The following is a 22,924-nucleotide window of genomic DNA, read 5'->3' on the forward strand; positions in this document are numbered from 1 at the left end:
CAATTTAAATGAATTAATTTATACAAAAACAGTATGATTAGCCACCAGTATTTTGTTTATGTCCAGTATCCGCAGCATCTGTCAGAACTTGGAAAAATGTTGCACATCTTGTAAAACAACTCAGCAAAGAAGATAAACTTCTCTAAATTAGAAAAATTAGTCCACAGTGAGTAAAAATGTGACAGGAGTTTTAAAAAAAAAAAAAAAAAAAAAAAAAACGCCCAGCTTGGGATTCAGAGAGTTAAACTCGATGAGGCATGGTCTGGCAAACGGAGCGTTCTGATTGGCTGTGGGGCTACGGAAGCCCCTCCTCCTGCGCTCTATGTAAACAAACACACACTGGGCATGCGTCACTGGAATAATGGAGGACTGTCTTTTCCAGCCGGACTGATGATGTCTGTATTTCTACTCTTTTACCCGTGAACTGAGAAAGAAACAACTCCTCTGCATTTCAGCGTGTGTAAGTTAAAGTCTGGCACTTTAGAAACAGTTCTCGGGCAGGAAAGCGGAAGTAACTCTAAGTTTGTGCAGGAGAAACTGACGGTCAGCAACAAGCCATGTTTGCTAGTTGGTTAGCTGAGAGAGGAGGCAGCTGTCACATCTCCGAGTCACACTTCGCTTCTGCAATAAACTCCTGTCAGTTCTGACAGCGCGACTTGTATTATGTGCGAATTTTGTTTACTTGCTGTTTACTCCCGAACATCAGAAAGGGTTTGTTTTTTTGTTGATGTCACTTTTAATTCGAAGAACAAGCTATCTCGCAGTTAGCATGTTAGCTAGCGGACTAGCTAAATAATTTTCCGAGAAGCTTCGCTGTCAGTGGGCCACGCCGTGTGACAGACGTGGCTCTTAACCACTCACAGGCCGAGGTTCAGGATTCTGTCCAATCACAGCAGACCTACTTTTCAGCGTTTGGCTGGTGAAGTCCGTAAAGCCCGTTAGCTGTTAGCTAAAAGTTAAATATCTTCTCGGTTCTTTTAATGAGCGTCATACAACATGTAGGCAAATTGGGGGTTTGTTAAAAACTTCTTCTTTTTTCCAGAAATATTGTTGTTAATTTTTAAAGCGACAATTCTACAGCCCTGTACATTCTTGGTCTTCTATGACAGTAAGAATAAATATTCGCAGTACCATTACATACTTTTGTATCAGTAGTATTAATAAAACAAATACAGATATAAAGCTGGAAAAATGGACAGTAAACTGTTCCTCTTTAATAACACATGGCCATCCACATCCATTGTATACAATAACTCTCTTAGACTTTGGCTTGTCTAATAATAATAATAATAACAACAATAAATGGATAATGGAGGGATAATACGATTTGATTTGTGAAATGCTTTTTAAAAGTCAAGCTTTCAGTATTTGCTGGGTATTAGATTTAAAATGTAATTGAGCATTACATTGTGGCAAATCATCAAAAATCACAAGGAGGACTGCATGAATTTGCAAAAACACTGATGCCACAGTTTAAACCCTGGTCAGACAAGCTGCAAAATGCATGTTGTGTGGTATTACATAACAATACTGGGCTTATGTCAGTCAAACCAAAGTGTGCATAAAATTCAGTAAAACTAACCTGCAGAATTATTCTCAATATTTAATCGCTACACCACATATTTCCTAAATTGCAGCCTTTGCAATTTCCTAACTGCACTGTGTCAAGTTGTGATTTTGATTTGTAATCTATTACTTGTTCAGCCTTATTTTCAATGTGTATGTTATTTTGTTGTAATGGTATGTTGCAATAATTTAACATTTTGTCAAAACTTCGTAGCTTCTGTGATTTGGATGTTGTACTTGTCTACACTGTGATTTTTGATTAATTGTTAAGTCGTAATTCAGTCAAAGTTCCACTGACTTCTCAAATAGAAGCTAAGCAGTGTACTTAAGGTAGAGAGCTGACGCTGACTGACTGAAAAGAGGAAGTTCTTTAAGGCAAACCAGACTCTGTTAAACATGTCACTGCGCACATCCAGCCCAGATGTTTTCATGTTCATGTCCATGTTTTCCACCTATCAGAGTTGAGGGCAAAGCAACAATCCCAAGATGACTACAGACACACCAGCCCCAAGCGTGGGCTCCAGGATAATGACGTTCACCCCCTCCAAAGAAGAGTTCAAGAACTTTGGCCGGTACATTGCCTATATGGAGTCTCAAGGAGCACACAGAGCTGGAATGGCAAAAGTAAGCAGAAAATTATATCAAGCCCTATTTTGATTCAAAAGTTTGTACATTTGCAGGAATGTTGCAAAACATGAAACTGCAACCACTGCTCTGTTTATTGAAATGTGAAAAGTACAATGTAAGTGTTTTGCTCCTAAAATAAGTGAATAATTGTGATAAATTAACAGGAGCTCATTATTTTTTAAATGAATTGTGGTTATTATTTTGGCCAAAATTGTTGATCATGATTAGCAGGCATTATCTGTAGGCATTATTATTACTATTCAATATGAATCACATTTTTCAGCAGCTAAAGTTGCTGGAAAACATCAAGCTTTGTGAATGCCTCAGAAATGGTGATTTTTTTTTTTTCATTTATTTATTTATTCATTCTTTTATTCATTCATTTATTTTACAGTATCCCTACAAGGCTTCAAAGTTACAGCCCTTATTTTAAGTTTCACTTACATGTTCCAAATACAGTTGGCACATGTATGATGTCGAGACTCTCGGAGTCATGCATGTTCTCCCGCACCACATGCCGGACACAGGAATTGATACAAAAATGCAAAACGTCATAGAATGGAATAATTTTTTATTGATCCCCCATTGAGGGAAATTAACATGCCACAGCAGCATCCAAAAATCTAGACAGAAAGTACAAGAAAATAGCAATAATTAAGTAATAACAATATTTACACTGAAAAAGAAAAACAGCAAATTTACAGTGCAAAAGTGAATTTGACCATGAACTGTTAATTTTCAATCATGTCCACAAAAGCCCAGAATTGCTTGGTTTAATTATAAGTTATATTTATTGATTGTTAATTCATAGTGAATGGAATAAGCAGTTTAAAAATAGATGGATGAATGGTAAGACGGATAAATAGACAGAGAGTAGCAGACTTTAGTATGGAATTTTCCGATAATGTCAGAAACACTCAAGGCGGTAGAATTACAACGCTATCTTGTCTTGATAAATTAAGACTAATGTAAATTTTCCACAGCATTGATTTCATTATTGTCTTGCAGGTTATACCACCTAAAGGCTGGAAACCCAGAAAAACGTACGACGATATCGATGACCTGGTGATTCCAGCTCCCATTCAGCAGGTGGTGACCGGCCAGTCAGGACTGTTCACACAATACAACATCCAGAAGAAGCCAATGACTGTCCACGAGTTCCGCAAGACCTCCAACATGGACAAGTCAGTTTACATACTGAAACGACGAACTAAAGTTCATTTAGAAATGTTTTGCATTTGTTGACTATCACATTATAATCTCTTTGAAATGATTTCTCTTCGCATTTAAAATAATTTTCACTGATTATCTGTTGACATTTCTGTCTGTAGGTTCTGCAGTCCCCGATATGTAGATTTTGATGAGTTGGAGAGGAAGTTTTGGAAGAACCTGACCTTTAACCCTCCACTTTATGGTGCTGATGTCAGTGGAACACTATATGATCCGGTAAGTAGTCATAAGTTGGATACATGTATGCAATTTGGTGTCATCTTTAGTACTGTCTTGTTTTACTGACCAGTTCAATGTATGTGGGTTGCAAATTTCCAGATTTGTCATGATTTACAGCCTGCTTTGAATCCCTCTCTGCAGGATGTGACTGAATGGAACATCGGTCGCCTCAACACCATCCTGGACACTGTGGAGAATGAGAGTGGCATCAAGATCAAAGGAGTCAACACCCCGTACCTGTATTTTGGGATGTGGAAGAGCGCCTTTGCATGGCACACAGAGGACATGGATCTGTACAGCATCAACTACCTGCACTTTGGAGAGCCAAAATCCTGGTAACGGTCACTGAAAGAGCCTCACACAGACACACATCACCATGTCACACACTGTTTCTGCTTTTCAGCTTCTCACTGCTGCACATGTTTCAGCAGCATCTGGTTTTAGTAACCTTTATGTAAAACATACAATGACACTGTCAGTCTCACTACAGATTATACATTGATCAGCCACAACACTAAAACCACTGAAAGATGTCGTCTATATAATCTAATAATATTTGCTTTAAAAGTTCAAAATAATGTTTAAAAACACTATTTTAATCCTGAAGGTTATATGTCTATTACGCATCCACACAGTTTGTCAACACTTGAGTCAGTGTAAAAACAAGATTGTCTGGATGTTTCAGGAGAATGTCAGCTTTTTTTAGGGGTATGGGTGAAATGTGTCATCCAGCCATCTTTCATGTTACAGGATTCTTCCATAGATTTCTATTTGGGATTCTTTAAGTAGCATTGTAACATTTGTTATCCAATTCCACAGAAGAAAATCTTTACATAGCTGTGTGAGAAAGGTGTCAGAAAACGCAGATCATGGCAGCATGCTGTGTATGAGGCTGTGTAGCTGCAGAGCAATCGGTGAAGTCAGAGTGTCCATGCTGACCGCTGTCCTGCTTAAAGCTCATTGAATGGGCATGTGAGCATCAGAACTGGACCATGAAGCATTGGTAGAAGGTGACCTGTTAAGAAAAGTCTTGTTTATATTTACGTTGTGTGGACAGCCGGGTGCTTTGTTTACCTGCAGAAGAAATGGTAGCAGAAAGCATTATGGGAAGAACCTTGGTTCCTTCATTCATGTGGATATGCCTTTGACATGTATTACCTACTGAAACACTGTTGCAGACCACATACTCTTCTTCATGGGAACAATATTTCCAGATGGCAGTGGCCTCTTTCATCCAAATGATGCAAAAAATTTTCAGGAATAGTTTGAGGAACCCGGCAAAGACTTCAAGATGCTGAGGGGGACCTACACAATATTAGGCAGACTGGTTTTATTGTGTCCTCCACGTCCTGGTAAGGACACCCAGGATCTTTCTGCGTGGAGTTTACATGTTCTCCCTGTGCAGCGTGGGTTCTCCGGCTTCCCCCCACAGTCCAAAAACATGTTGAGGTTAATTGGTGATTCTAAGTTGTCCATAGGTGTGAATGTGAGTGTGCTTGGTTGTCTATCTCTAAGTGTAGCCCTGGGATGGACTGGCAACCTGTCCAGGTGTCCCCTGCCTTCACCCTTTGTCAGCTGGAATAGGCTCCAGCCCCCTGCGACCCTAGTGAGAATTAAGCAGTGTATAGATAATGGATGGATGGATGGATGGTTTTAATGTTCTCACTGATGAGCGCTTGAATTTTCACAATCTGTAGTTTTCATTTTTACCAGAAGGGGGCACTATGCAGCTATAAATAAAAACTACTTTGGAAAAAATGTTTAGAAACTATTTCTCTAGCTTTGATGGTGATAGTAACTGGATTGCCCAGATTGATGTTTTTTTTATATAGAAGATAAAACCAACAGAGATCAACCTTTTTTCCTATCAGTTTCTTTTTGTTCTCCATAAGTGTTGATAAATGTATTGAGACCTGACTTTATTAGAGCTACCAATGATAAATATTGACCTTTGTGAAAACATTCACAAATGTCAGACATGGCTGGCTTTACACTGCTGCCAATGTCACAACTATCACAACATTTTATTTTATATACTTGTGCTTTTGTTGCTCCTCAGGTATGTTGTCCCACCAGAGCATGGAAAAAGACTAGAAAGACTTGCCAAAGGTAAGTGATGCACTAACTGATCATTCACAGTATTGATACACCAACTTTAACCCCTGGGTGCCTCAAGTTACTTCTGTTTTTCCTACTCATTGTTGCTAAATTCAAATCTCTTTTCAGAAAGAACCTCAGAGGATGTACTAGAAATTCTGTTTACTTTAACAGTTATACACAAAGTACCGAAACACAGTCAGAGAGTTAGTTACTGTGCTGATGATGTGGATGGTTTCCTGTATTTCCAGGTTTCTTTCCAGGGAATGCACAAAGCTGTGAAGCCTTCTTGCGCCACAAAATGACTTTAATTTCACCCTCAATCCTGAAAAAATATGGCATACCATTTGAAAAGGTAATGCTTTCATTTATTTAGTATAGAAAAAAAATTCTCAAATAATATTGATGGACAAACAAGTGGACAGTCAAATTCTGCAAATTATGTGTCAGCTTTTGAAATTCTGTGTGTTGTTTTTTATGTTCAGGTGACTCAGGAAGCCGGGCAGTTTATTGTGACATTCCCATTTGGCTATCATGCTGGTTTCAACCATGGCTTCAACTGTGCCGAGTCCACCAACTTTGCCACCCAGCGATGGATCGATTATGGCAAGCAGGCAACACTGGTAAATATAATTTCCATTCAATCCCACTAAACACCAAGCAGTTTCTCAGCATTTTATGCTCCTGCCACATTTTTACCCAATGGGCTCTTTTTTTCACTACAATATAAAGTTCTGTACCTCTGTGACATTGACATTAAAATAACCTGCAGTAATAAGTCTTAAAGGAGTACTTATTACTTCTTTAAAGAGTTTACGTCTATTTTTTGTCATTTGTTTAAACAAAATGCAGCTGCACTGACATCTTTGGCATGATGTTAGTTAATTGGTATCTCGTCTGAATGAATGTTCAGTCAGCGTTGAATAAGATAGACCTTGCAATCTCCATCAGGTTTGTTCCATTCAAAGTTGTGAAAACGTGACAGTGTTCACAAGTAGTCTCTTCCTCCCGCCACCGAAAGTAGTGGACTAATCCTGGAAAGTTATTGATGTCGTGCTTTTCTGCTTTTGAAGGTAATCAGAGCTGTAGCAATTAATTGATTGTTCGATTCGTTGTCAATTATTTGATACTTCACAAAAAATTGATTAATCAGTTACTAACTCTTTTGTTAATAAGCTCATCAGCTTAAGTACATTTTTAAAATAAAAAATAATCAAAACACTGAATACAGCTTTTGCAGTGTCTTTGGGTTGTGGACATAATAAGACAGAGTTTTCAAATAGAACCCAGAATATCTGAAGTATGTCAATTCTTTCAGCCCCAGCAATGACTGCAGCTGTTCTCAAAGCATTTTCTTTACTACTCTGATGACCATCGATGTGTGTTCTCCTCCCAGTGTTCATGCCGTCAGGACATGGTGAAGATCTCCATGGATGTGTTTGTACGCAAGTTTCAGCCTGACCGTTACAAGCTGTGGAAGGCAGGAAAAGACAATACTCCCATCGACCACTCGAAACCCACACCGGAGGCTGCTGAGTTCCTGAAAGAAGACAAGATCGAGCCTAAGACAGAGAGTCTCAGTGAAGCTGGATGTGAGGAGCCCACTGCTCCTATCCAGGAGGACAAAAGGTCTGGATTTACTCTCCTTACTAAACCATCAACACCACAGTTGTCCTACTATCAGTGTGAAACCTTGCCTATTATATTGTTACATAATAAAAAGTAAAAAAAAAAAGTTAAAAGACCTTTAAATGTCCTAAAAACTGTTTTAACAGGTCTTTAAAATTGGACTATGAAGAAAACGTCTCTAAACATTTATAAAGTTGCATTAACCTTAGTCTCACTTTTAAATGTGTTGTTGTGAAAAAGCGCCCCACTAGTGTGTCACATTGTTGTCTGTGGATCAGAGTTTCACCTCACATTTAAAAGAAGAGCTGAATCAAGAGGTAATAAGTAATTATAGAAAAAATAAATAATCTCACATGGGTGATTGCAAGTTATTGTGTTTTAAAGATGCCCATCAATCACTCTGGTAGGTTTGGTAGGTAGCTTCAGATTCATGGCTGTTGTGTTTTTATAACAGCCTTATAATGTTATCTGTGTCAGAACTAAGCTGACAGCGACAATCACAATCACCAGTGATGGAAGTTGCACTGCTACGATCTATTTGCTCTGCAGCAGAGGTGAGTCTTGTTCAACATGTCTTCATTGCTGTCTCTCATGCATCAGTCCAACGCCTCAGACTGGGATGAAGCGTCAACTTGAAACTGTTGAAGCCACTGAAGATGTCAAACCAGAGGTGACAACGAAGGAAACTGAGGAGGTGGAGCCAAAGAATGCCAAGCTGTCACGGAAGGAGTCTCCAACTAAAGTTGCTGCCAAGCCAGATAAAGGTAGCACACTGTTCATAAAATGCTTTTTTAAAAAGTTTTTATTTCTATTTATAAAAAAAAAAAGACTGGTGAAAAACACCTTGAGATGGGGATTGAATTTGATTTGAAATTGAATTAATTGAACACTTAAGCCCAAACTTAATCATTACTGTGACAATTTTGATGTATTTGGATTTTTTTGTTTGACAAATAGATTTCTTCTGGCTGAAAATCACATAAACAAGACATAAGATGCTAAAACATTTTTTTAGACATATCAATTTTTTAAAAATGACAACTATTTCTGTGTTTATTTTTTATTTTGCATTTTTACTCAAATGTCCAAAAATAATTTATACCAGTTCAATGTGTTGGAGTTATAAATGAAAAAAAATATTTTCTTAATTTTCACAACAGCAATTTAACAGTTCATTTAACTGCTAACAAGCTTTTTGTATGTCTTCAGTGCCATTTTGGACCACTCTTCTTTAGCAACAATCTTCAAAAAATGTGATTGTTTTTTGGACAAACTCATCGTTTCAGTAGATTCAAAAACATATCCCTCTTTCAGAACCAGGGAAAGTCAAGCCAGAGGTTAAGAAGGAGAAGGACACCAAGCCACAGCCCAAATCTCAGTCCAAAGCAAACAACAAGAAAACTTCAAACAGACGAAGTCCTTTAAAGAAAGAGAAGAACGGCATGTCGGCCACTGACGTCTGTCCTCCTGAACCTGTGGAGAGGCAGGTGGTGACTCCGAGCTCCGAGGACGCCGGGGGCAGTGAGGAGCCTCAGCTGAGCAGCAGCTGCAGCCCGGCACACAAACTGTTCCAGAGGACGCTGAGCCCTGCAGACGTCCTGCACGTCCACAGCTACGCCAAAGGAGACTACGGAGAAGGTGACGTCCTGCCTAAGGAGGAGAAAAAGAGTGAGAGCAGTGACAACGAGATGGAGAAAGACAACAGTCACCTTAACAAAACAGTAAGTGTGCAATGTTAAAACACTTCATACAGTGCAACAGTTGTTAATGGACTAAAGCTGTGTTTTTTTGTGTGCAAATTTTAGCCTCTGAATTATTAGCATTGCACACTTGGCAGTAGGGCTGAACAATTACTTAAAACTGAACTTAATACTGAAAATGCAATATGGACAAATGCAGTATCCAAATTGCAGAAACTGCACTTTTTTGATAAAAAAAATAAATTTGTCACAACATACCATTATAAATGATGTGCGCTACATAGAAGCCCTGGCCTACAAATAAGTTTCTTTAGAGGAAAAAAAACATCACAGCATTTTAACGTTATTTTTTAAATTTTTTAATTATTTTTTGGGAGGCAAAAAAATGCAAAAATTACCATTCCCACAAAAATCATGACTCATATTGCAATATATGTCTTAAATAATCATAGCATAGTAATCACAGCCCTTCCTATTATAAGTCTTTTGTCCAGCCATTGGTTCAGTATGTACATAAATGTATTGCTGCCAGACCAGTAAGGAAAACTGATCAGTATCAACATGGAAGGTTTATTGCTATAACAGGATATTTTCATGTTATTACCACATACAAGCTCATTATGTAAGAACAAAAAACGTCAAACCTTTCATGTTGTAATGCTTTAACTTATATTGGAATAACACTGAGGGCAGTAAATGGAAGATAACTGATTATTTACACAATTTGATTGAATTCTACTTCATGCTTGGGTTGAGATGTGGTAAGATTCTGCTGCTTTGAGGCACTATAGAATTGTACAAAAAATATCAAACTACCAGTAAGGTCTATCCTCAATGCTAACAACCAGTATTTCTCTCCAGCAGGTTGCAGAAGTGCTGGCTGGAGATGGAGAGCAGGAGAGCGATCTGGGACAATTGCCAGGTCACCATCCGCTCATAAAGGACGGCATGAGTGATGAAGGTCTGTCTTAACACAAACTCTCAGTCTAATACTATCCTCATAGTTATTTGATCTAAATGTGTTTGTTATCTTTGCTTTTTGTGTCTCAGAAGCTCTAGATGAGGCTCCCACAGTTGAGGAGGGTGGCCTGGAAGGGGAGAACTGGGCTAAACCCTTGACTCACCTGTGGCAGAGCAGACCTCCCAACTTGAAGAAGGAGCGGGAGTACAACCAGCGCATTGGCTCCAAACCTCCATACTGCTCCATCTGTCTGCTCTTCCACACATACCAGCAGGTACTCACTCACCTGTCATTACCTATCATCTACTGAACTACACCAAGATATACAACCTATACTATAGAGGCCAGCAGTTAACAAGGACAAAATAAAACGAAACTTATTTTTCTCTTTATTAATATCAGTTAATATATGCCTTTATTTTATTTAACAAAAGGCCTGTGTTACAAACGGGACCTGTGGGTTTTGACAAAATTAGAGATTAGTCTCCAGGTGGACTGGTCGATATGTTCTCATCTGACTAAATTCTCTTTGGTCAGAAAATTGCTGTTTTACTTTCATATGTAGAAAAGTGCCACATCAGCAGCCCTCCAGGATTAATCCACTATTTTAGGCAGCAGGAAAAACCAACTATATGTGAACACCCGCGCATTTTCACAACTGACTTTTTTCCCTCTAAAGCAAGAGTGCATGTCACAATACAGTGTTTCCATATGTTAAAAGAAAAACAACAAAGTACATAAAAATACAGGCAAAACATGCTTCAGATCTAGCATTTTATCTAGAATAAAGTTTACAGAGGTGTAATATGTTTCCTCTCCACTCACACCTAAGTGCATCATCTTTTGCCACCATGTACAGTGATAATAGAGCATTATAATGTAGATGTGTGGGATTAAAGTAAGGTAATACAGATTTGAGTACAACATGCCAACACCACAGATGTACAGTTGCTGTTAATGAAGAAGACTTGGAGTTTTAATGAAAGTCCATATTTGTTCATGTGTGCCTGCTGTCAGACTGAATGTGCAAGCAGTGTGGACACTCCTGTCATGGTGGCCGGTGGGCGCATGCGGACCAAACCTCTGATCCCAGAGATGTGTTTCACCACCACAACAGAGGAGGACTCAGAGTGTGAAGAGCAGCCCACCAGCCCTCATCTGGAGGAAGATGGAACCAGCCTCCTTATCAGCTGCTCTCAGTGCAGCGTTCGTGTTCACACAAGTACGTACAGAGACATGCTTCAGCTGAGAATACTGGCTACAGATAAGTAACAGCCTGTGTTACAGATTTGTAACTGTGTCTTTGTTTGTCTGCTGCAGCTTGTTATGGTGTTGATCCAGCCAGTGTGAGCAAAGAGTGGAAGTGTGCACGCTGTAAGGCCAACGCCATGACCGAGGTCAGTAAACACTTGTGCCTGGATTTATTCTACTTGTACATTACTAAGCACAGTGGCCAATTTCTTTCTACTAGTGAATCCTAATGGTCTTTGAAAAATTAGGGTTATTTCTACGGCTGTTGATCAAACACATATATCCTAAAACATATTAAATAAAATGGACTTTAGTGCTAGAAAAATATTAGTTTTCTGCTTGTGAAGCTTGTTAGTAGTGCAGATACAGTTTAAAACTTGTTTGTTTTTTTTTTTTCAACTTTGAATTGATCAGATCAGTTATTTTTTTATTAAGTAGCAATAGAAACCATCATGACTGCCCACTTCTGGCACTGATGGATACAAGTAAAATTTCAGTTGATTACCACCAGCTACAAGAGTGAAAGACAGATTTTGCTCTTTAATGCTTGTCTGGACAGTTTAATCATGATGTGTTGTTTTTGTAGAACTGCTGCCTGTGTTCGCTGAGAGGCGGCGCCTTGCAGAAAGCCAACAACAACAAGTAAGTACTTTAAGAAGCTTCAGGACCGCGGGGGACGTGCGTCTAGGTATTTCAATAAATTTGCACTTCATCCTTTAAAACAGGGGTTCTCAACTGGTCTCACCCTGGGACCCACATTTTCCCATGGTCATTAAGTCGCAACCCACTTTTTTTTAGAATTCAATATTCAATATATTTTCCTGTGCAACATGCATTTCAGAGCATATAACCATGCATAGTAACTGGACCATGACAACTGCATGTACAAAACTGCACAAATTTTTTTTAAAAGGGCACAAAAAAACATATTTTCACTCCATTTTGAGCAAATTGATAAGAAACTAAGGAGGACCATGACAACTGCATGTACAGAAGTGAATAAAATAAATGTCAAAACTACTCGAAAATGAAGTTTTGGCCTAATCAGGTAATTTGTTGAAGTTAGTGAGACAGTTGGACACTTGCTCTACTCTTGATTAGAGTTTCAGAGTCTGGGGTGACAGTAGACAGAGCTACTCTCAGATCATGCTCAGTGTCCAACCTGTTTCTCTGCTGTGACCTGAGCTGGACCAAGGTAGAGAAGACACTGTCACACAAACAGGTTGAGCTGAATGGTAAGATTGTTTTAACTGCAAGAGTGGTGAGGGATGGATACTCAGCCGCCACATCGCTGCACCAGAAGTGGGAAAGGCTTACCTCCCCAAATCTCTTTCTCAGTGTCTGATCACATGACAGCTCCACCAGCTGATGCTCTCGTGCGAGCCACATTTCGTTGTCAAACAGTACAGGGAGTTAGTCTCAGAGAGGAATGTGGCGATTTCTTATTTAAGTCCGATTCCAGCACAGCGAACGAATAGTTGGCTATTCATCTATTCAGGTCCAGCCCTAGTATGAAAATCCACATTTTCAATACTCCGGGACATATTTGCGCTTTGCCATCTTGCGTCCCAACATCAACACAAACTTAAAATGAACGTCAAACTATGGTTACCGTGCCTGTCAAAATAAAAGTTTTTTCAAAATAAAAAATAAGTCCAACCTGAGACGCACATATTATTTAATTTTGAGCAGCTGTCCGCGACCCACCAGTTGAGAACCCCTGCTTTAAACAATCAGTGAATCTAATCAAACTGATGCAGAGTTCCGCAGTGTTTTTCTTACCTGAACAGCCAATATGGAAGTTTTGTGTCTGAAAACTGGAACTGATGTGATCCATCTGATGGAAGTTTATCTCAGGACAATGGTGGTTAATCTATAATTGATTGACAAATATGTCCCAACAATAGAGTTTCATTTATTTTTGACTAATAATGTGGACAAAAATACAAGTTATGCATCTGTACAATTTTAAAGAGAATATAAAGAAAAAATTTGAAATGTTGCATACCATAATTCAAGAAAATGCGAATTAGGATGTTGGAGCAAATAAATCAGGTTGTGTAATATCAGAAGGTGGTGCTATAGGCCACATTACACAATAAAACAGTGACCCTTCAACTTTAAGTTCATTTTGCGAAAGACATGACAGGGAGCCGAATCTGGCAAGAAGGATGGGTGGAGAACGACAACTGTGTTGTGACTAAGAAACCCTCACATAACCAGTCATATATTGGTTTAAAAAGATGTGAAGAGTTCAATTGCAAAAACAAATAACTTAATCTTCCCAAACCTTCAGAAAACCCACTTTTCAATCGTCTACTTGAGACAACATCAATCAAACTTAGGTTATCAGGCTATTTTTGACATGTCATTTCTACTGAGTCAAATCTACTCAGCTTCAGTTTGATTGATATTATCTCAAGCAACCACAAAAAATAGGTTTTCTGAAAATCTACAAAAATTGAGTTATCTGTTTTTGCAAATGAACTCTTCATGTGTTCCATAAACAATATAATACAGCAATCAATCACACACCAACAGAAAATGGACTGAATGGTCAGTTGCCACTGTGTCACTTGTGAACAGTGCTGTGTGTTTTTGTGTGTGTTGCAGGTGGGTCCATGTGTTGTGTGCAGTGGCTGTGCTGGAGGCTCGTTTTGTCAGCATCACTGAAAGAAGTCCTGTGGATTTAAGTGGGATTCCTCTGCAGAGATTTAAGCTGGTGAGAAGCAAACTATTAGAGTGCAGGTGATTTTACAGGGTAGATTCATGTAACATTTCAGTGTTTCCTCTAGGATTTTTTTCAGCAGCGGGGGCAGGCTCTCCGGGGAGCCGTGGCGGTGTAAATAAATGACATTTGACTGCAGATTTTATTTTTACAACCTATTTATTAAATGGCCAATTAAAATGGCTTTTTAAAGGCTGCATGTAAAAACAAAAAATAATAAATAAATGTAAGTTTTTTTTAAATAAAAGAGCTCTAAGGTTCTGTTGTAGAGAAATTCTCCAAGAGGTGGTCGCTAATGCTCATACATGATGCAAGCTGATCCCCTGAAGCCTGTTTCTCTAGTCAGTCTTCACCTACAAATAGAAACAATAATGAGATTGTTTCTCTCATTTTCCTACACCCTAGTCATTTTAAAAAGGTTTCTAGTTTGTGTCTGATATGTTATTACACTATTTTTTTATCATCATTTATGAGTCCTTAAAAGGCTAATGATACCTTGCTAGCATCATCTTCATCAGGCGTCTTTATCTTCTTATGCTGTGTTCACACCAGACGCAAGTAAAATCATTTGCGCGAATGATTTACATGTAAAGTCAATGTGAAGACGCGAGTAAACGTCCTGTGGCGCGACTCTTGCGAGTAGCAAGATAGTTATGTTATATATTACCTTAGTGCTCGCGAGTAATTAACGTCGTATGAACCCCCCAAAGAGTAGAGACTGAGCAAGATAGTTATCTGTAGTTTACTGTAGTAGTCGCGAGTACCCGATCCAGTGCAGGACTCTGCTGTGAAGGTGGAGAAATGCGGCGGTGGTGTATTTGCGACAATGAAGAAAAAAAAAAAGAGAGAGAGAAATTTTAACGAGCGGCACTTGGCCTTCTTGTGATTGTACTTTAGTGTAAAAGAGTGAAGACATTTTCTTTACAAGTGATCTTTGACAGAATACTTTCATTTTGGCCTGTTGTGAAGTTATTCATGACGTTAATGTTGCTTCGTGACAGCTGATATCACCTGCTGCCATTAGCGGCATTTTAACCGTGAAGGCAACATCTGCCAAGCTGCTACCTAAAGGTTCTGTTTACATTTGCTAATAAGAAAGCAGTAATAATCGTCTGCATTTTCCCACATATTCAGTTGAAACAACACTCACACTGCAGGCTGCTGGAAAGCAGAGCAGCGGTGCAACACTGTGACTCAAAGTAATTCATGTGTGCTTAGTCATTTCAACCCACTGCAGATTGCTGAGCCCTGGCTTCCGTGTTTTCATCTAACAGAAATGTTACTACTGTAAGAAGCGGATGAAGAAGGCGTCTGGCTGCTGCGTTCAGTGCTCTCATGGCCGCTGTCCCACTGCCTACCATCCCACCTGTGCCCAGGCTGCTGGAGTACTGATGCAGCCGGATGAATGGCCCTTCGTGGTCCATGTTACCTGCTGTCGACACAAAGGTCCCACTCAGATCGAGGTAAGGAGCTGCTTAGATGAAAAAACAGTATTTACTTAACTTTTTTTTTTTTTTTACACTTTTCTCTGCATCATCTCTGTGTCTGAGAACCATGAAGCAGTTTCCAGCCAACATTGGTAATCCATAAAAATGCTATTTCCTCTGTCTTGTCTGACAGCGCAATAAAGCAGCCATGCATGAGCTGACCGTGGGACAGAAGGTCATATGTAAACACAAGAATGGCCGCTACTACCAGTGTGATGTGGTGCAGCTGTCTAAAGAGACGTTCTACGAAGTCAACTTTGATGATGGCTCCTTCAGCGATAATCTCTTCCCGGAAGACATTGTGGTAGGTTTTGCTCATGTATCTCCACGTGAAAGCCAATTATGACTTTCAAAGCAGGTGTGGAGCTCAAGAAGTTTTCTTAGACAACATGGGCTCTGAATGGCCTAATGGTCAAGATTTGTCCAAATAAATCCCCAACGAAAAGTCGGGACTGGATTTCCCCCTCTTAGCTCCAAGCATTTTGTGTGTATTTTTTGTCCCTGTCACTTTTCATTGTGGGCTCATTTTCCACTGTCAAGTCCTGCACCTCAGTGGAAACAACACAGCCATGGCTAAAAGTACAGAACCCTCAAAAATCTCTTCTGTGCAGTAAAAGATAAGTATAAGATATAAGATAGTTATAATGCCATAAATCATTGAAGGAGTAAATCTTAAAAAACTACAGTTCAGTCCAGGTAAGCCAAAAAGTCCCTAAATTGTCACAGACAAGTCATTAAAATAGCTTCTCAGCTGCACAGAGGAGGGCGTTTTTTTTTTTTGTTGTTGTTTATATAATCAGATCAGTGCTAATTTGGTTGTTTTTAATATGGTTTATTTGTGCGGAATTTTTAACTTAAACATGTAGAACAAAGTTTGTCATTGTGAATGTTTGAGTCAGTACTTTGTCAGAATGTATCAAAAGTATGCGTTTTGTTGAGTTTGCTCTGAACTCTGCAATGTTTTGTCTCTTAGAATCGAGACTGTGCTCAGCTTGGACCTCCACCGCAGGGAGAAGTGGTTCAGGTGCGATGGACGGATGGTCTGGTGTACGGGGCCAAATTTGTGGCAGCTCATGTCATTCAAATGTACCTGGTAAGAATCATTTTCATTCATGTTTGTGATTTGTGTTGCAGAATAGACAAACAAATTGTAACCTGAAGAACTTACAGACCATGTCTGAATCAAGACTCAAGAAATAAATTAAACAGAAAAGCTAAGCAAGGAGCAGGCAACAGTCAAGTAAATAATATGCAATGACAAAAGAAGGGCTTGTCCAACAGCAAGGCAAACAGTGAAATTCTACTTTAAATTTTTCCGTACTTTACCCAGTTGATTGCTTAACATATCTTGGACTCATTTATTTAAGGCTGGAAGTAAAGAATGGATGTAATCAAGCTGCCACTTCTGTAATGTTCTTCGTCCATGGTGTCCCTTGTCAGCCTCTTCATACCACATTTAACACTCACTGTTGTGCTTGGAGCACATTGAAGTGTTGAATGTAATCTGTATGCACAGGACACAGAAAAGTGTATTTTCATGAGCGTAATGTCACGTCATGTTACTGACTGAACCAGAACATTTCTGAAGTGAAAACACAGGAATACTGTTCACAATAGACTTCCAGGCTGAAATAAATGTGTCCAGGATGTAATTAATGACTTGCCCATTGTATCCTTACAAGGCAGCAATGTTAGCTAAAAAGTGGTTGAATTGTAACTGTTAGGTAACTTTTACGTGCCCCTTTTTACGGGAATGTGCTCAGAGCCTGGTGAAGAAAGTCTGTATGTCATATGAATGCAGATATTATAATCTGCAGCTGCACATTACATCTGTTAAACTTACATTTCATTCATTTAAACAATACTGAATACAATCCTTAGTTCTTACAATGTGCCATATTGAAGGACACGTAGAAATCACTGTAGTTTTAGGTCATGAAAGTGTAATTAATTTTGACTATTCTCTGTTATAAATACTAATATATATGATGTGTGTTCTATGAGCTGCAGCACCAGCAGTGTGAAAAGGACTTGGCAGTAACTACACAGCTTTGTTCTGTGGCATCACTAGCATACAGCTCAACAGGTTTGCAGCTAGAACGTCTCGAATCTGTATCACTCAGACAACATGGTCAAGAGAAGAATTGGTGAAAAAGCAGTGCTTTTACAGCCAATTTATATGTCAAACTCTGAACACAACCACCTCTGGAACAGATTAGGTGTGCAGCATCAGTTTTCACAGTGATCTAGCCAGGTTAAAACTTTAGACTCAGCATATCTTGCTAACTGTTGCCTTGCAGCAAGAAGGTCGCCGGTTCGCGTCCCGGTGGGGGCACCGGAATCTTTCTGCGTGGAGTTTGCATGTTCTCCCCGTGCAGCGTGGGTTCTCTCCGGGTTCTCCGGCTTCCTCCCACACAGTCCAAAAACACGTTGAGGTTAATTGGTGATTCTAAATTGTCCGTAGGTGTGAATGTGAGTGTGCTTGGTTGTCTGTCTCTAAGTGTAGCCCTGCGATAGACTGGCGACCTGTCCAGGGTGTCCCCTGCCTTTGCCCTAAGTCAGCTGGGATAGGCTCCAGCCCCCCCGTGACCCCAGTGAGGATTAAGCAGTGTATAGATAATGGATGGATATCTTGCTAACCTATTGATCTCACTTCGTAGTACACACTTCTGTTTGGTGACTTCAGTAACTGCAGATAAGAAACATGCTGCTCTGGAGTCAGACGTTTCTGCAGAAAGGTACAGGGAGGACACAAAGTTGCTGATATGCAAAGTGGTATATAAATGCATGGAGAGTGAAAGAGAGGAGAGCTGCTCTGTCCATTGAAGCAGCAGCAATGATTGCTCAGTTTAGCTCTGTTTGTTTTGTGTCTGGACGGCAGGTGGAGTTTGAGGATGGGTCGCAGCTAACAACCAAGAGAGATGACGTCTACACTTTGGATGAGGAACTCCCAAAGAGAGTTAAATCCAGACTGGTGAGTCCAGAAAACACTTTATTGTTTAAAATATGAGATGCAATTAAAAAGTTCTGATTCTGTTCCTGATCCATACGAATTGAGCACAGCACAGACATACCCATGCAACAGGTGTTAGCAGTAAATAATGAGTCAAGATTCCATGTGACATCAAACAATCGACATCAGTACCTGTGTTACACGTTTCTGTGACCACTGGTTGGTGCATGTGTGATTTCACTATTGACCTGTAGTAGCAGCACCATGAGAATCTGTGTCAACAGACCCAGGATGATTCAATCTTCATATGGAGGACCATCACTGGTGATGAGAGGTTTTTCTGCAACTCTGACCCAGAGACCAAACAGCAGTTTTTACTGTGGAAAAAAACGCGTTCTGGAAGACTGAAGAAACGGTGTCAGATCAGGAACACTGTGAGGCATTTCAGGGAAAAGATTCGGCACAAACAACCTGAACAGTGGTGCGACTACCTGTTTGTGCTCAGTCATAACGCATGTTGACAACACACATTTTCGCTTATCACCAGATTTGTCTCCCTGCGACTTCTTCCTTTCGACCCCCAAAAATTCTAATTGATGGGTCGACTATGTGACACAGTTTAGACGGTCCAGAATGCATCACAGACGGAGCTTGTGCGGGAGCAGTGTTTTGCAACACAAGGACAAGAAATACTTTGAAGAGGGTGGTGGGCAATTTAAATCATGTACAGTTTTGGCTTTTTTTTAGGTGCAGACTCAGAACTTATTGATTGCACCTTATATGTTCTGTGTAATTATGGAGCCCTGCAAAGATCAAGGCAAGAAGTTTTTGCTTTGCATTCTTTTGCAATCTACTTTCCAGTTCTTCTGATTCACTTGAACCTTCCGTGTTCTGGCGCAGTTTAGGGAAACACTTTGGAGATACTCCAGAAAAAGGAGAGATGATGTCACACTTTATATGATGAATTTTTTGCTCATTGTTGATTTTAATCTCCAACAGTATCTAACAGCAGCTGCTCTGCCTACTGTGACCGTGAAGCTGCAGTCCACAGTAACCATTCATCAACACTGCTTGGTGCTGGGCTTTGGACATGTCCAGCTGTTACTATTTGAACCTGCAGAGCTTCTATAACAGATGCTGTTTATTTAGGAGCTCAGCAATACAGCAGCTTCCACAGAACGCTAAGCCAACAAAACTATCACTGCACACAAACAGCACTGCATGTAGTCAAAGGTAGAGCCATTCACAACAAGGGTTCAGGCAATCTCTGTAGTCCCAACCAGCAACAGTTTACAGGCTGCATGTTGCTGATTCAGAGCCCATCTCAGTGCACCCTCAGCTGTCTGTCAGGACAAGTCTGTGCGTTAACCCTTTCAACACTAAGTAACTTTGGCTTTAATTACTAGGAATATCAAATCAAATCAAACTTTAATGGGTAACAGCGACTAGCAGCATTAGCAGGAAAGATTATTAGATTAAAGATTAAATTATTATTTGCATAATTTATTCCATGACTGAGTTGTTCACATACGGGAATTCCCACTGATAGACAATCAAAATGAATGTAACAGAAAATTGCCATATACCGGAGCCTGCTATGCCGGTCTGCAGGGTGGATGGGATCAAAGCAGTAGACCGGTAAAGCGGTCTGCAGGGTTGAACGGGGTAAAAGCCGCAGACTGGTATAGCGGATTATACTGTTGAAAGGGTTAAGAAAGAAAACTAGAGGAGCTGCTAGAGCAGCTCTCTCACTGACCTCTGCAGACACACACTGTCTGACTGCAGCCTGGGATGACAGCCATCACTGTGGCTGGAACCACTGTGACAAATCTGGTTGTGACACATTAGTTTGTAGTTGGAATTCTGACTACAGGCAGCAATGTGTGTGTGTGGGTGCAGTGATGGTTTTGCCGTCTGTCTTAACGGTGCTGCATTCCTGAAAAGGTTTTGCTTTACCAAAAACATACCAGACTGTAATTTGTGTGTACTGTTACAGCTCTACTAAACAGACCGTGTTAAAACTGCACCAACAACTGCTCATACTGATCAGGAGGAATGGAAAGCAGATTGCAAGAGAATGCATATCATAAATTCTCTCCATGACCTTGTGGTATCTCTGTAAATAATACCTTGTTTAATATTTATAAAGCCGATGAACGACACTGTAAAGATGTGGCGGTGTTTTCCCTGTGATTCTTTCTGCAGTCCAAAGCATCAGACATGAGATTTGACGGGATCTTTGAAGAGAGGGAGATCATCCAGGAGTCAAAGCGACAGAGAGTGATCAATTCCCGTTACCGGGGTGACTACATCGAGCCTGTGATCTACAGAGCCATCATGGAGTAACTCCCCACTCTGTCTGCCCGCCCACCCACACTCACACCAGCAGCACTGACAGACTGAACTGTGCTCACTGTACCTTACCTTAGCAGCTAGCCAGAGAGAGAGTGTAGCTCCACAGGACTTCCTTCAGGACCTGCTTCGGACTGTTCTCTTTTTTACTTCTCCTTCATCCATCTTTGTTTGCTTCGTTTGTTTGACTGCGATACAGGACGCTGCAGGATTTTAGTTTTGACATAGGACTCCACAGCTGCACCGAACAGGAGGAAGCAATATTAAAATGTTTAAAAAAGTAGCATTTTGACATTAAGACACAAGTTTTTTTTAAAAAGAAAGTTTGGTGTTAAACTTTACAGTAAACATTTCAATCAACTTTGCCACTCAAGTGTTAATCTGACTTTTAAGGACACTATCGGCTTCATTTTATTTCTGCCATTAGTGCCTATGATATGGAGCTAGGTAGCAAAGGTAAATGTTGTAACTTTGCTTGTTCTAATTACTGTTTTAATTGTTGGCCCTTCCAAACACACACACACACTCAGACTTAAATAATTAGGTTTAGGGTATATTTACTACCTTACTGAGTTAAAACTACAGCTAATGAGCATTCTCATCACTAATTGTTTCGGTATGGTTTTGGAAGTAAAGTGAAAAATGCTCCTCAGTTTCCCAAAGCTAAACTGGACATATTCACATTTTTGAATATAAAGCATAAAAAAAAGCTGGATGCTTGAATAGGACTAACATAAATGTTCTCACTGACTAATCAGGTAATCTGAAATGTTTACCCTGATATCTGCCAGGCTCCATATTCTAAGAAGGCTAGACTGGAATTCTGCCACACTAATTTGACTAAATAAGCTTTAGCTATTCGTATGCACCATGTGAACTAGGGATGGACTGATACCTCTTTTTGATTTCCGATACCGATACTTCAACTTTGAGTATCTGCCGATACCGATACCAATACCAATACCATCTCTCCTCCTAAACTTCTTTGGAAATACCTTATTTGCATGGATACATTTGTTTAAGACGCTTTATCAAAAGCCTCATACTATTAAAGCATAGACTTTGCTTTTCTAAGAAAGGAAAAAACAGCCAAAAGCATGTCTCAAAGTGAAACTGTAGCTGCTTTATTTGAGCTGCAATCAGACTACAGTGTGCACTCTTGGTATTAAATACGAGTACCACTAATATCCGCTCTGGGCTCTGCGCATGAGCAGTAGTAAATGAGGCCGGAAACGTTGTGACCTGCTGCGGGATCGGATCCAATAGAAAGGTTCTGTCTGCAGAGCTGGAGACCCACGTACAGGCTGCTGGTAGAGGCTGGACTCGTCTTCTCCGGCCGTATAAGTGCACGGCTTCTAGTTCGGGTGCGCGACGTAGTTTTAAAGGGTGATTTCATTCAAAATATACTTCCAATTTAAAAAAAAATATTTACGAAGAGTATTTTTAACCCCTTACCGCTCCCACGTCCCGCCGGAGGGACGGGACCACTTTCCAAACACATTACAGCCAGATGTGCGCATGCTCCACAATCACGTTTCCCGACAATATACACATCAAATCAAAGCTCAGAGTCTCCTCTTTCCGATGATATAAACCTTTTTGACCTGCAGCAACCACAGCGTTGACACAAAGAGCTTTTTGTACAGAAAAGCAAAATGTTAAAATCCGACTTTTCTTACTGTTGAAGGCTCTCTGCAGCTCAAACATCGCTCATTCCTCACCAGCTTGGTCTCATTCTGTCCGGACAGAACCAGTGAACAGAATCCCGTAAAATAATTCGGTCCGTAAAATGTATTAGATCCTCAAAGGCACGAATTCTGCAGTAATGTCTTCCCAGCTTGAGATCAGCTCCGGCTGTTTTGTTTCTTCTGGCAAAATCAGCCTGAATCTATTTTAGATCGCACTGAAAGCGCTACAGGCAGCTAGACGGAGGGCTCAGCGTTTGATTGACACCTAGTTTGGCCAATAGGAGGGCTTTGGTGGGTGATTGACAGCCTGAAGGGCCAATGGAGTGTCTCAGACAGTCAACCCGGTACGCACAAGTTCCACCCTTGTAGATTCAACCAGTCGGGTTGCAGACACTCTCTGAGACTGTAAACTTGTAGCCAATGAGCAGACGAACAC

General features: G+C 40.1%; 1 protein-coding gene across 2 annotated transcripts; it reads left to right on the forward strand.

Annotated features, from left to right (window-relative positions):
• Nucleotides 1–345: 345 nt before the first annotated feature.
• kdm4aa (lysine (K)-specific demethylase 4A, genome duplicate a) lies at nucleotides 346–21,168 on the forward strand. Of its 2 annotated transcripts, none has more exons than XM_008278163.1 (22): nucleotides 346–460; nucleotides 2,026–2,190; nucleotides 3,202–3,377; nucleotides 3,525–3,639; nucleotides 3,784–3,977; nucleotides 5,702–5,751; nucleotides 5,991–6,094; nucleotides 6,225–6,362; nucleotides 7,136–7,368; nucleotides 7,969–8,132; nucleotides 8,683–9,089; nucleotides 9,930–10,029; nucleotides 10,119–10,303; nucleotides 11,047–11,251; nucleotides 11,350–11,426; nucleotides 11,867–11,922; nucleotides 13,894–14,002; nucleotides 15,283–15,471; nucleotides 15,629–15,799; nucleotides 16,469–16,588; nucleotides 18,377–18,469; nucleotides 20,654–21,168. In XM_008278163.1, exons 2-22 carry the CDS (start codon nucleotides 2,053–2,055, stop codon nucleotides 20,792–20,794), a joined length of 3,165 nt encoding a protein of 1,054 aa, XP_008276385.1. In that variant the 5' UTR covers nucleotides 346–460; nucleotides 2,026–2,052; the 3' UTR covers nucleotides 20,795–21,168. The 2 variants fall into 2 exon arrangements, with proteins under 2 accessions (XP_008276385.1, XP_008276386.1); XM_008278164.1 differs by having other exon boundaries at nucleotides 9,933–10,029.
• Nucleotides 21,169–22,924: the final 1,756 nt, after the last annotated feature.

The sequence above is a fragment of the Stegastes partitus genome, unplaced genomic scaffold (genome assembly GCF_000690725.1).
Source record: "Stegastes partitus isolate 25-593 unplaced genomic scaffold, Stegastes_partitus-1.0.2 Scaffold117, whole genome shotgun sequence".
Lineage (NCBI taxonomy): Eukaryota > Metazoa > Chordata > Actinopteri > Pomacentridae > Stegastes > Stegastes partitus.

What these genes read in the sequence shown, in the direction of transcription:
- kdm4aa (XM_008278163.1), top strand. Translation starts at nt 2,053, where the DNA reads ATGACTACAGACACACCAGCCCCAAGCGTGGGCTCCAGGATAATGACG. An exon ending in ACTAGAAAGACTTGCCAAAG is followed by an intron (nt 5,752 to 5,990) that starts GTAAGTGATGCA and finishes CTGTATTTCCAG; the next exon opens with GTTTCTTTCCAGGGAATGCA. An exon ending in AGGCCAACGCCATGACCGAG is followed by an intron (nt 11,427 to 11,866) that starts GTCAGTAAACAC and finishes TTGTTTTTGTAG; the next exon opens with AACTGCTGCCTGTGTTCGCT.